The following is a 12926-nucleotide window of genomic DNA, read 5'->3' as shown; positions in this document are numbered from 1 at the left end:
CAAGTCCCCTTTACACTAACAAACTTCACAAGTCCCCTTTACAGTAACAAGCTTCACAAGTCCCCTTTACAGTAACAAGCTTCACAAGTCCCCTTTACACTAACAAACTTCACAAGTCCACTTTACACTAACAAACTTCACAAGTCCATTTTATAGTAACAAGCTTCACAAGTCCCCTTTACAGTAACAAGCTTCACAACTTCCCTTTACAGTAACAAGCTTCACAAGTCCACTTTACACTAACAAGCTTCACAAGTCCACCTTTCACTAACAAGCTTCACAAGTCCACTTTACACTAACAAGCTCCACAAGTCCACTTTACACTAACAAGCTTCACAAGTCCACTTTACACTAACAAGCTTCACAAGTCCACTTTACACTAACAAGCTCCACAAGTCCACTTTACAGTAACAAGCTTCACAAGTCCACTTTACACTAACAAGCTTCACAAGTCAACTTTACACTAACAAACTTCACTAGTCCCCTTTACACTAACAAGCTCCACAAGTCCCCTTTACACTAACAAGCTTCACTAGTCCCCTTTACACTAACGAACTTCACAAGTCCTCTTTACACTAACAAGCTTCACAAGTCCCCTTTACACTAACAAACTTCACAAGTCCCCTTTACACTAACAAACTTCACAAGTCCACTTTACACTAACAAGTTCCACAAGTCCCCTTTACACTTACAAACTTCACAAGTCCACTTTACACTAACAAGCTTCACAAGTCCACTTTACACTAACAAGCTTCACTAGTCCCCTTTACACTAACAAACTTCACAAGTCCACTTTACACTAACAAGCTTCACAAGTCCCCTTTACACTAACAAACTTCACAAGTCCCCTTTACACTAACAAACTTCACAAGTCCACTTTACACTAACAAGCTCCACAAGTCCACTTTACACTAACAAGCTCCTCAAGTCCACTTTACACTAACAAGCTTCACTAGTCCACTTTACACTAACAAGCTTCACAAGTCCCCTTTACACTAACAAGCTTCACAAGTCCACTTTACACTAACAAGCTTCAATAGTCCCCTTTACAGTAACAAACTTCACAAGTCCCCTTTACAGTAACAAGCTCCACAAGTCCACTTTACACTAACAAGCTTCACAAGTCCACTTTACACTAACAAGCTTCACAAGTCCCCTTTACACTAACAAACTTCACAAGTCCCCTTTACACTAACAAGCTTCACAAGTCCCCTTTACACTAACAAACTTCAGAAGTCCACTTTACACTAACAAGCTTCACAAGTCCCCTTTACACTAACAAGCTTCACAAGTCCACTTTACACTAACAAGCTTCACAAGTCCACTTTACACTAACAAACTTCACAAGTCCACTTTACACTAACAAGCTTCACTACTCCACTTTAGAGATTTGTATATGTTAGCTCACGCATGTTGATATTCAATAAACGATATTTCCTATATTGTCTTTTTGTATTCATTACCTTGTTTTTGTTCCAAATGTATTTTAATGTTGCCTGCAGAGAATAACAGACATAGAGAAATTATAAGTATTTGCAATGGCCGATCGTGTAAGATAAGTTCATCCCTATCCCAGCGTATAGGGTGTTTTGCGGAACTTATGTTTACTGTACAACATTCTGCGCGAGGGTTAAGATGAACCTATCTTACATGAGTGGCCATGGTAGATGCTTTTTCCCTACCCCAGTTAAACAAATATAGTTAAGATACATTTTAGTTTATTTTTTACATAAAGGTACTTTTTTATATTTTACCTGTGGAAAAAATAAGGATTTCCAGCTATTTTTGGACAAAAACTAGGCAAATTCGAAAAGTGGCCTAGCATCCGAAGCACTTTTTACTGTTGGACCTGGAGTAAATGAGCTTTTGAGCTAATAAACGGCGATTCCCTTTTTTATAGGGACTGGTGACTTTCCACGTGCCCTCCATTACAGGGTACTTGAATTGTCAATTTGGCCCCTAATACAGACTACCCTTTACCTGGTAACTGTTTCCTACATCGCTGAAGCCCGGCAGACTTCGACGGTGCCCATTCATCTTTGCCTCCCTACGACCGACCTTGGCATTGCTCTCCAGAACAGGTGCCGTCCCTCTCCCCTTGAGCCCGTTCTCTCCCAGTTCTGGCATGGAGGAGTCAGAAATGGTGGAATGGGTGTGAACTAAACGTCGACTGACGTTACGCACTTGTAAAGGCTGGAAAAAATGCAACTAAGGTAACTTATGTGATAAAGTGTATTCAGGATTTTGATGGATGCCGTTCTACCGACGTCGGTACCAATGGTTCACATTTCGTTAACACTGTAGGGGTAAATGATGAAGCGATCTGCTGTAATCGAGTCCCGGAGACGTATCCGACGATGCCGTGTTACAGACCGACGCAAGACACAGGTCAGTGGAATAGATGTACGCCTCGTACCTCGTACAGGTCAGTGGTATAGATGTACGCCTCGCACCCCGCATAGGTCAGTGGTATAGATGTACGCCTCGCACCCCGAATAGGCCAGTGGTATAGATGTACGCCTCTTACCCCGCATAGGCCAGTGATATAGATGTACAGCTCTCACCCCGCATAGGCCAGTGGTATAGATGTACGCCTTTCACCCCGCATAGGCCAGTGATATAGATGTACGCCTTTCACCCCGCATAGGCCAGTGGTATATATGTACGCCTCGCACCCCGCACAGGCCAGTGGTATAAATGTATGCATCGCATATCGCACAGGCCAGTGGTAAAATGTACGCCTCGCACCCCGCATAGGTCAGTGGTATAGATGTACGTATCGCACCTCGTACAGGTCAGTGGTATAGATGTACGCCTCGCACCCCGCATAGGCCAGTGATATAGATGTACGCCTCTCACCCCGCATAGGCCAGTGTTATAGAAGTACGCCTCTCACCCCGCATAGGCCAGTGGTATAGATGTACGCCTCTCATCCCACATAGGCCAGTGGTATATATGTACGCCTCGCACATCGCACAGGCCAGTGATATAGATGTACGCCTCTCACCCGAATAGGCCAGTGGTATAGATGTAAGCCTCGCACCCCGCATAGGCCAGTGATATAGATGTACGCCTCTCACCCCGCATAGGTCAGTGATATAGATGCACGCCTCCCCGCATAGGCCAGTGATATAGATGTACGCCTCGCACCCCGCACAGGCCAGTGATATAGATGAACGCCTCGTACCTCGCACAGGCCAATGGTATATATGTACGCCTCGGACCTCGCATTGGCCACTGGTATAGATGTTCGCCTCGCACCTCGCACAGGCCAGTGGTATAGATGTACGCCTCGCACCCCGCATAGGCCAGTGATATAGATGTACGCCTCTCACCCCGCATAGGCCAGTGTTATAGAAGTACGCCTCTCACCCCGCATAGGCCAGTGGTAAAGATGTACGCCTCTCATCCCGCATAGGCCAGTGGTATATATGTACGCCTCGCACATCGCACAGGCCAGTGGTATAGATGTATGCATCGCACATCGCACAGGTCAGTGATATAGATGTACGCCTCTCACCCGAATAGGCCAGTGGTATAGATGTAAGCCTCGCACCCCGCATAGGCCAGTGATATAGATGTACGCCTCTCACCCCGCAAGGCCAGTGATATAGATGTACGCCTCCCCGCATAGGCCAGTGATATAGATGTACGCCTCGCACCCCGCACAGGCCAGTGATATAGATGAACGCCTCGTACCTCGCACAGGCCAATGGTATATATGTACGCTTCGGACCTCGCATTGGCCACTGGTATAGATGTACGCCTCGCACCTCGCACAGGCCAGTGGTATAGATGTACGCCTCGCACCTCGCACAGACCAGTGGTATAAATATACGCCTCGTACCTCCCACAGGCCAATGGGTTTTATGTACGCCTCGGACCTCGCATTGGCCACTGGTATAGATGTACGCCTTGCACCTCGCACAGACCGGTGATATTGATTACGCCTCACACATCGCAAAGGCCAGTGGTATAGATGTAGGCCTCGCACCCAAGTTGCCGTAAGTTCGAAACTACGCTGAGATATCTCGAACACTCCTGTGTCCCATATTACAGGGTCAAGATGAGGCCACTGTTTTTTACTTGATATAATTTGTGCAATATTCTCATTTTGAAGGAAATGAAATGTGATGATCAAGACTTGTTTTTTGTCTTGTAAAATCAAGTTAAGAGAAGCAATTTAGATTCATGAAATATGATTATTAAGCCTGTTACTTTTTTAAGATATTTAAAGAAAATGGAGCCAGAACTGGGTTCTTAATAAAATGGCTATGTACATGTACATTGGTTAATTATGTGAATGTCATATTCATGTACATGGATGAGACGTTAGAACACGTATATAATTTGCATAAACATAAACGAGTCTTAATGTGTAAGGATTCTTTTTGCAATATTATTCTCTGGTATTCATATTTTGATCATTATGGCTGTCTTTTCTGTGCGTCCAAATATCAGAAAAAACAGGATAGTGTCAGTAAAGAAAAGAGAATACAATAGAATAAATATGATCAAACTTATATGTTGACACTTGAAACAACTACGCACTATATCAGAAGAGTTGCTGAATTACCTTGTAAACCTTAGGTTTCAGTAACATGTAAATGTGGGTGTTAAACATATATCATATCAACAAACTGCCTGATATTCCAACTGATGCATGGTTTTCCACATTAAACTTACAGGGTTTGCACTGTAAGTTGCAACCATACCGACTCTATCATATTCCTAATTGATAATAATATACATCATGATATAAGGAAATAGGGGTAATATTTCTAATGAAGCACCAGACGTGCGTGCATAGTTTATTATTGGTGTACATGTATATATATTTTCATAATGCATCTTCAATTTCCTATTTCACAAATCGTGCAATATATCCCTTTTGAATATTACCTCAGAGTTGTCATTGGTAACATCATTTCCGTATATATCTAGGTCAGGGGGCGGCTCAAGGTTTTCCTCGGCGAGATCACAGCGGTCACACATCCACTCGAACATTGCCCGGGGGATGCGCAGCAAGTTGAGGGGCACGGGAAGTACCTGACCCGGCCCCATGTACTCCAGGTACAGGATGCTACGGGCAAACTTCCACTCAACGTCCGCACCATCCTTCATTGGGAAAATACATTATTGATTTATTTAAAATATAATTATGTTGTTTAATGTACACAACAAAAAACATTAATGTATGTTTCTGAAAATGATGGTAATACGCTCTGACACAAAATGAGGAAAAACACTCAGAAATCAAAATGGTCAAAATAAGATATGAGACTAGTCATGACGTCTCAAGTTTTGTCAATAAACCAAACATAATATCCTTACACCCATACATTGGCCAGACATTCCCTTTCTTTACATATGTAATAAATTTCAGAGGTAAAGCAAACACTGTCAAAGACACATGATATGCGTTGAAACAGACCAATCAACATTTGCTCACTGCAATAGTCTGGTAGGACCTCGCCATCATAGCGATGAGCATATTAATAAGCACGGTGACCATGATGACGTTGTACAGTCCGTACAGAAGGTATCCGAAGTTCTCGGTCAGGTAGTGATCGTATTCACCCAGCGTGACCACCTCACTTCCGCCCCGACCGAACACAGACCAAAACACCGTCCGGAACGTCTTCACTACACTGAAAAACGACAAATATAATTAATTCCATTTGTTTTATTATACTAACGTCTCATAATTCGAAAGTAAAACTGATTACAAATATCATTTTATGAAATGCATATAATCCGTATCTGTTTGTATCTCGCGAATTCTATTTGCCAAACGGTGCGAAAAATGTGCAGCCTGACCGGGGCTCAACACCTGGATTGCTCGCTTACAGCGTGAGTGTGTTACCGACTGAGCTTCCGGGCTCCTTACACACTTTCTCAAAATATATTTAGGTAAAAATACCTTTACGTACTCCCCCGCCAAGTTTGAAATAGTCCCTGAATTTAAAGGATAGAAAACGAGGTAAACATGCTCTCAAGAAAACTACGGGTTTTACTGAATGCAGGATAAAACATTGTGCAGTCGGACCGAGGCTAGAACCCAGGACCCAGCGCTAAACATTGCCAGTGCTGATCCGTTTGAGCAACCGGGCGCTCATCCACTTTCTTTACACCTGTATTGGTTTCGATACTGTAACACTAGCTGATGAAAATCAATAAAATACGCAACTTAAGCAAGTATGTTTAAAATTGCAGAACAATAAAGTACCCGTGTATTGGAGTATGTACTTGACAATAACCACTACAGTTTCCTATCATGTATTACAGTCATACCATTACGGCTTATAAGCATCCAATATATATCACAATACATACTCTCCAAATGCATCCGCTGCAGGCACATGTAAATCCCGTTTTAGCACTTCGATCCCTTCCCGTACATTGTAGTACCAGTACACATTCTGTAGGCCAACCATGAACGCAATACCCACCATAATTATAAGACATAGGCACTTCAGGATATCCTGTTAGGAAGCAAGTACAGTTATCATTGTGGTTATGTTAATTATAGGAACCCTAATCCTAATCCAAACCAAGCTCCGTACCGACGGACTGAACAGTTCTAGGCATTCAAATTACAAGCACTCCTTAGTGCATATAAAAATACAAAATACTAGTACGCATGCGCTGTAAGTGCGTTGCTCAATAACATTTTACAAAGAAGTTACAGTCTTTTACTAGTTAGCGGTACATAGAATATACATACCTTGATCATACGGCCAACAGAAATTTGAAGCGGTCCTAAAGCGGCGTTGACCGGAAGAAAATATGATATCCGGGAAAAACTAAGCACGTTAGCCACGGCAAACAGCCCCTCGGACAGGTTAATGGGGTCCCACGTCTGCCAGAAGAACCGGTCTGCGAGGGGAACACACGGAAATGATTATCCTTTAAAGGGACATGTCGCAATTGATAGAACAAATGGCCTCTGATTAAAATCATGAAGTGGTATCAGATTATTCTTACAAGGTGTTTATCCGTTCCATGTGTATACCTCGGAAAACTTTTGATATAATTATATTGTCTGGGGAAATTAGAAGAAATCTTCAGCTCAGAAGTCCAATTATTACAATTACTAGTATTTATTGTGATATTTCTCAGTGACAAATAATAATTAGATGACATAGAGTAATATCTTAATGATTAAGAATGGGTGGGGTGATCGTAGATGACGAGGTCTAATGAATCATTAAGATAAACTTCAGGTCATCTGACTGAGAAAGAATGCAACCTTACTGGCCGACACATTTTCGACCCACAATCTGACACAGGGAGTGTGTATATGATGAGGGGCAGTTGGCGGACCTTTATTTCAGCTTTCGCAGGTGTTTAAAGGCTTTAAACACCTGCGAAAGCTGAAATTCTTTATGATTAAGGCTAATATTTTATGATTGCCTATCTGACATTTTATTGGCTGAAAATGTAGGTTGTATCTTAAGCTAATATGTTAGATACCAGCACTAATACAAATAGAGATTTATCAGGGAAATCTGATAGCCGGCATACCAGCAACGATCCAGTAAATACTGTTCTGTGTCCCGTCAGGGTTGCCAACCAGGCCACCCACATCACGTGACTCAAAGTACAAAATGGCGACGTAGACCTGCAATATAGTAGATATATATAATACAGTATGCATGTAGCAGCGTATTCAGAGAACCGCAATTGTGAGGAGGTGCTACCAGAAATGAAGGAGAAAAGAAATATTGCTTAAAGATGAGCAACACAAATGCGTAACATCAAAACAAGTTCGAAGTGTATCAGAATTTCTTCCTGAACTCCTGTATAAGTATATTAGTCATATATAACAGCAAATTGGAATAGAAATATCTTATATAAATGGAGATCTATTAAAGATGCAACGAATCTCAGAAATGCTATGACATGAATCTATCCCAACGTAATGATTAATAAAATTACTTTTTATTTTATTTATCATTTTCTATCTGTACATGTTTGAAGTTCGTCTGTTTCCATGGATACTAACTTTATATTGGCAAAAGAGAAAACCTGGAAATTTAGGCATGAAGAGACTCAAGGCAAACGTACACAGAAACTGTAGATATATGTTTATGACATTGTCTTTATGTAGATCTCAAAACATAAAACGTATCGTTTATTTTCTGATCGCATTGACAAACTATGATTGCTTTATAGCCAAATGGTGTGACAAATCTACTTTGAACTTAATGTTCTCAGTGTGTCACGGGATTCTATAAGATGTTACCTGCTTTGAATATGAGCTTAAGTTACACACGTGTGCGATGTCATCATGCATTGGCATGCCTTGATGCTACAATCTATAAGAACTGACAAGGACGCTGTCTTAAATTTAGGTATCAGCTAAACCTTGAAACGTTATTGACGGAGCGATGAAACCTCATTGATGGAAACATGAAACACAATTGATGGACAGAGAAACACGGTGTAGAACGTAATGCACGACAAAACAAATCCAATCCACGCAAACAGCAACTTAATTATAGAACAATGATGTTTTGTAAGTTTGATGTACGTTTTCAGTATAAATAGGCCATGCACCATTACCATACATGACATACTTAATTCAAGCACTGCAGCTTATATTTTTGATTTTTGTGACTGAAGTTGTGAGTACAGAACATTCTATTGAGCTAGTTTGACATAAAAGTTGGTCATTTTGACGTAACATTTATTAGCAAATATTGACATTTCTAATCCACATTTCGCTCTTATTTATTCACAAATTATCTGGTTACATAATCATTAGAACATGAGATATTTTCAGAAAAAATATGCTGTAACGATACCTTTCACCTGCATGTTAAGCACTGCAGAAACAACCCGTTATAGCCTGCGCTCTACTTTTCTATTTTCATAGTAAATTAATATTATTTACAGTAGTATCTTTGAACTGTTCAGTAAAGTCTTATACGACACCATCTTAGGAATATTTTTTTGCAAATGCACCTCAGTTAAACAAAATTAAGTAAAAATGTTTTTTTTTGCCGGAACTCTTTTGTGCTTAGTGAAAATAATTGCGTACGGATATGCAAGAATTCGTGGTTGTCATGGATATTCGCGCAGTGATTCAGAGTATGTAAATAGTCTGATCGGTCTTTAAATAGTTCTAAGAAGAGTGAAGCATTATTTCTTGAAAGGTGCGTAAAAACTGTTTTCTGGTGACATTTGAAGCGAGAAATAATTAACTCGCGTTTTAAATATTGCCACCAGACAAGGTTTCAATGATGCGCTACAGACGACAGTCTTCAACAAGGGAGGTAATTACAATGTGGTGACCATTAAAAGAAGTTCCATACGGGCATTTTATCTTCGCCCGTGGGCAAGATAAGAATTTCTAGCATGGTTAAATTAATGGATCTACTTATCTGAGGAGAGAGAAACTTATATGCTCGTTTTAGCTATAAATGATCGATTTTATCAAATTATCTTGAATTTATACAATTGGTTTTAGAAGGGAATATTGTTCAATATCTACCCTTAACCTATAAATTCATGTTAATGTACAATCGAGCCAGTCGATAATCTATGGACAGCTAATTAAAATGTTATTAAATCGATTGCAGGCCACTCCCATCCTTCATGTAGTTTCATCTGTTTTAGATACATGACATTTCCGACCCTCCTTACCTTGATCATGGTGACGTATTTGAGGGTGAAGGAGCAGATGTAGACAACGAGAATGGTGAAGTCCATAAGATTGTAGAGTGAAGATATGTAGGCATTCAAACCAGACTGGTACAACTGAACACACTCGTGGTAAAGATAACCTGAAGGAACATAATTCTAAAAGATATGTACAGTGTAACACTTGATTATGATACATACCAATACGGAGCAAGGATATGTAGGCATTAAGACAAGACTGGTATAGCTCAACAATCTCGTGGTAAAGGTAATTTAGAGGTAAATATAATTAGGAGATATGTGTACAATGGTATACTTGATCATGATCCATAACAATACGGAGCAAGGAGATGTAGGGACTCAGACAAGACTGGTACAGCTGAACAACCTCATGGTACAGGTTATATGGAGGTTCATAGAGTTTGGAGAGTTATGTACAATGATCCACTTGACTATAACTAATACCAACGTAAAAAGAGGAAAAGTAAACATACAGACCAGACTTGTATTGCTGGCGACACTCATAAAGGTTATTTGGAGGATGTAACTTGTTTTTGTATTTTTAATTCAGTACTTTATTCTTTAACAAAAACGAGTTTCATCTGCAGGAAGACACCGATGTTTCCCTATTATATTTTATAGCATGTATTTGAAGGTCCTGAAAAGACAGGAACAGTTTCCCTTTTCTGATCTACGGTCTGCGATAATGTTAAATTTTCTTTGAAAGTAAATACGTCGTCTTTATAAACGTTTCGCCAGCTAGAATATTTCTATATTATTGGACTTATTAGTCTGTGAGTATTAAATTTCAATCTTTTGAGAGAATAATTGTTATTGGATTTCATCAGTGCTCATTTAGTGTGTTTAATATTTAATTATTAGAAAAATCAAGAATACCAAGATCAGTGAAAATATAATGTGAACTGTTGAACATTATTTTCTATTTTAGGTATTTTACTTCTTTGAAGTAACCCTTGTAAAACTATTACTATACACATGTTGTTGTTAATGTGTGTTTACTGGTGTCCTTTCTTTTTTTGCGTTTGGTTGTATGGCAAAGAGTATATAAAGTTTTAATCCATACCAATTTGGAACAAAGGAAGGTGGTTTGTCACACCAGACTGCTTCAGCTGAACACACTTTTGGTTTTGGTAATCCGGAAAATCTTTAGGATTTTGCACAAATGTTTTTAATGTTTTGGAGATTTGGGTTAATAGATGATGTAGGGTTGAATAATCATGGTTCGTGGCCTTACAAAAAAAATGTTTTTCATTCAAATAGTATGAAATTGGACAAAAACAGCTTTTGGTTCAATAAAAGCAAAGTTATATATATATATAAAAAATTTGTTATGATTACGGAAAATCTACGTAAAACTTAATCGTGTTTCAAATTTATTATTTAATTTTCATAGAGAAAAAATCAAATTTTGATATCAAAAACAAAATAATAAATCATATAAATATTCAAAATATGGAGTAGTGTCAGTGTATAAACAATACAACAGTGAGCTTTCAGGTATTAATCACGAAGCTGGTGAGTAACGAGATGCTGGCGATGAAACCTCACTAGTACAGTTGAATACACTCGTGGCAGTGTGGCATGTGCTATGTTAGACAATTAGTTTATTTGTCAACAACTTAAAACCTGTAAATAGGTATAGAAATATCACATCTTCGAAGAAAAGACGAGTTACACCTACCAAGAATCCAGAAGGATATGAGCATCTGTAGCGGGCTTGGAAGCATAGGGCGGACAGGCAGATCGGAGCCGTATGCGAAGCTGGTCGAGGTGTTCCGCAGATCTGAATACTTCTGGAACAGACCAGGATACAGCGCACCTGGGGATTATAGGGATTGTCGGATGTGTTTAAGATCTGTGGAGTGATTTAACAATGGGTCCGTCTCAATAACAAATGCCTTAAGCCTAATACTACACCTAACTCTAAGGCCACACCAAATTAATGTTTAGTTCCTCGGATTTTTGCCCCAAAAAATTGGAGCGAGCGAGCGAAAAAAAATAAAAAAAATTTTTTGTCCGTTTTCATAAAAACCGAAGCGAGCGAAGAGCGAAATATATATTTTTCCTTATATTCAATATAAATAAGAAATATTGTTCAAAATAATTGCCCTTAAACCCATTTTAATGCCACCTTGAACTGAACCTCTAATGGACATTGGGAAAATGTCGGAATACATACTATGTATTCATCCGTGTTTAGTACAAACATTAAATGGATAAATCTAATTTCTTATATAATTAAAACGTACTTTAATATGACGATCATTCATAATAATAAATAACCCTGCTTTTAGTAAAAAGTTTGAAAATACTTTTATAAATCTACCTGAATCAGTTTAACATCATATGCTACTGTATTTAGACATAACTTAGGATTGATTTTGGATTTGTAAAAAATGATCACTTACACAAGAATCATCAAACAACAGACTCCTTATAACATTTTGTTTTTATTATCACAGGAAATGCAATGACATGTGCTATTTAAAACAAAAAGAAGGGTATTTTTCAGAGAACTTTTTTTGGTTATTTAGATGTTTTTATGCACCAGCCAATTGTATATGCCCCCCCCCCCCTTAGTCCGGAATAGCGTGACTTTGACTTCCGGTCTCTCAAAACCCGGGTAAAATACCCGACCTGCAGGGACACACTGCTGGTATATCCCTGCCAAATGGCCCCGCAACCCCGAATACCTATGTGAGCCAATTCCCGACTATTTTCATTATGAAGACAAAACCACATTCACTAGGCACTGCGGGGCCACCTGAAAGGTAAAAACACAGCCCATTGCCTCTGCTGTCTCCGGTATACCCCTGGAACAAGGACGAGGGGTGGGCGGGGCTGTGGTTACAATTGACAAGTGCATTACAATCCCGGATTATGCTGCAAATAAAAACAAAATATAAGGTGATAAACTTAGGCTTACCTATGTTGTGGTATATCCAGACCAGTGTTTATATCGCTATTTGTGAAAAGATATTTGTTCAAAACTGTTGTTTTATCAGAATTTGATAAAAAATGAGCGTGATACATCAATTTGGACCAAACAATGACTCATGTTCCAGTTAAATTGACCTGTCATCGTCGTAAAGAGGTAAAATTTTGGTCCCTTGTATTATGACTTGAATAAAATAGTACTAAGTTGATCATTCCCATTCAAAACGAGTCACTACTTAATATAATCGCTACCAGTCTCAGATACACATGCTTTATTGCATAATAATTGCTTTAAATAATGATCCTTTAGTGCATAAGAC

General features: G+C 39.3%; 1 protein-coding gene across 1 annotated transcript in view; it reads right to left on the bottom strand.

The window, feature by feature from the left end:
• The window catches only part of LOC128207727 (short transient receptor potential channel 7-like), a 40133-nt gene that overhangs the window by 4337 nt on the left and 22870 nt on the right, over positions 1-12926 (bottom strand). Inside the window, exons 10-17 of the mRNA XM_052910838.1 lie at positions 11351-11488; positions 9652-9791; positions 7528-7624; positions 6728-6879; positions 6337-6485; positions 5453-5651; positions 4903-5118; positions 1981-2193 (exon numbers count right to left, since the gene is read on the bottom strand). Of these exons, the coding sequence (XP_052766798.1) occupies positions 1981-2193; positions 4903-5118; positions 5453-5651; positions 6337-6485; positions 6728-6879; positions 7528-7624; positions 9652-9791; positions 11351-11488 (1304 nt within the window). The remainder of the gene's footprint in view (positions 1-1980; positions 2194-4902; positions 5119-5452; positions 5652-6336; positions 6486-6727; positions 6880-7527; positions 7625-9651; positions 9792-11350; positions 11489-12926) is intronic.

The sequence above is a fragment of the Mya arenaria genome, chromosome 11 (assembly GCF_026914265.1).
Source record: "Mya arenaria isolate MELC-2E11 chromosome 11, ASM2691426v1".
Lineage (NCBI taxonomy): Eukaryota > Metazoa > Mollusca > Bivalvia > Myida > Myidae > Mya > Mya arenaria.
The sequence above is the reverse complement of the archived record's forward strand: the minus strand, read 5'-3'. Positions and strand labels throughout refer to the sequence as shown.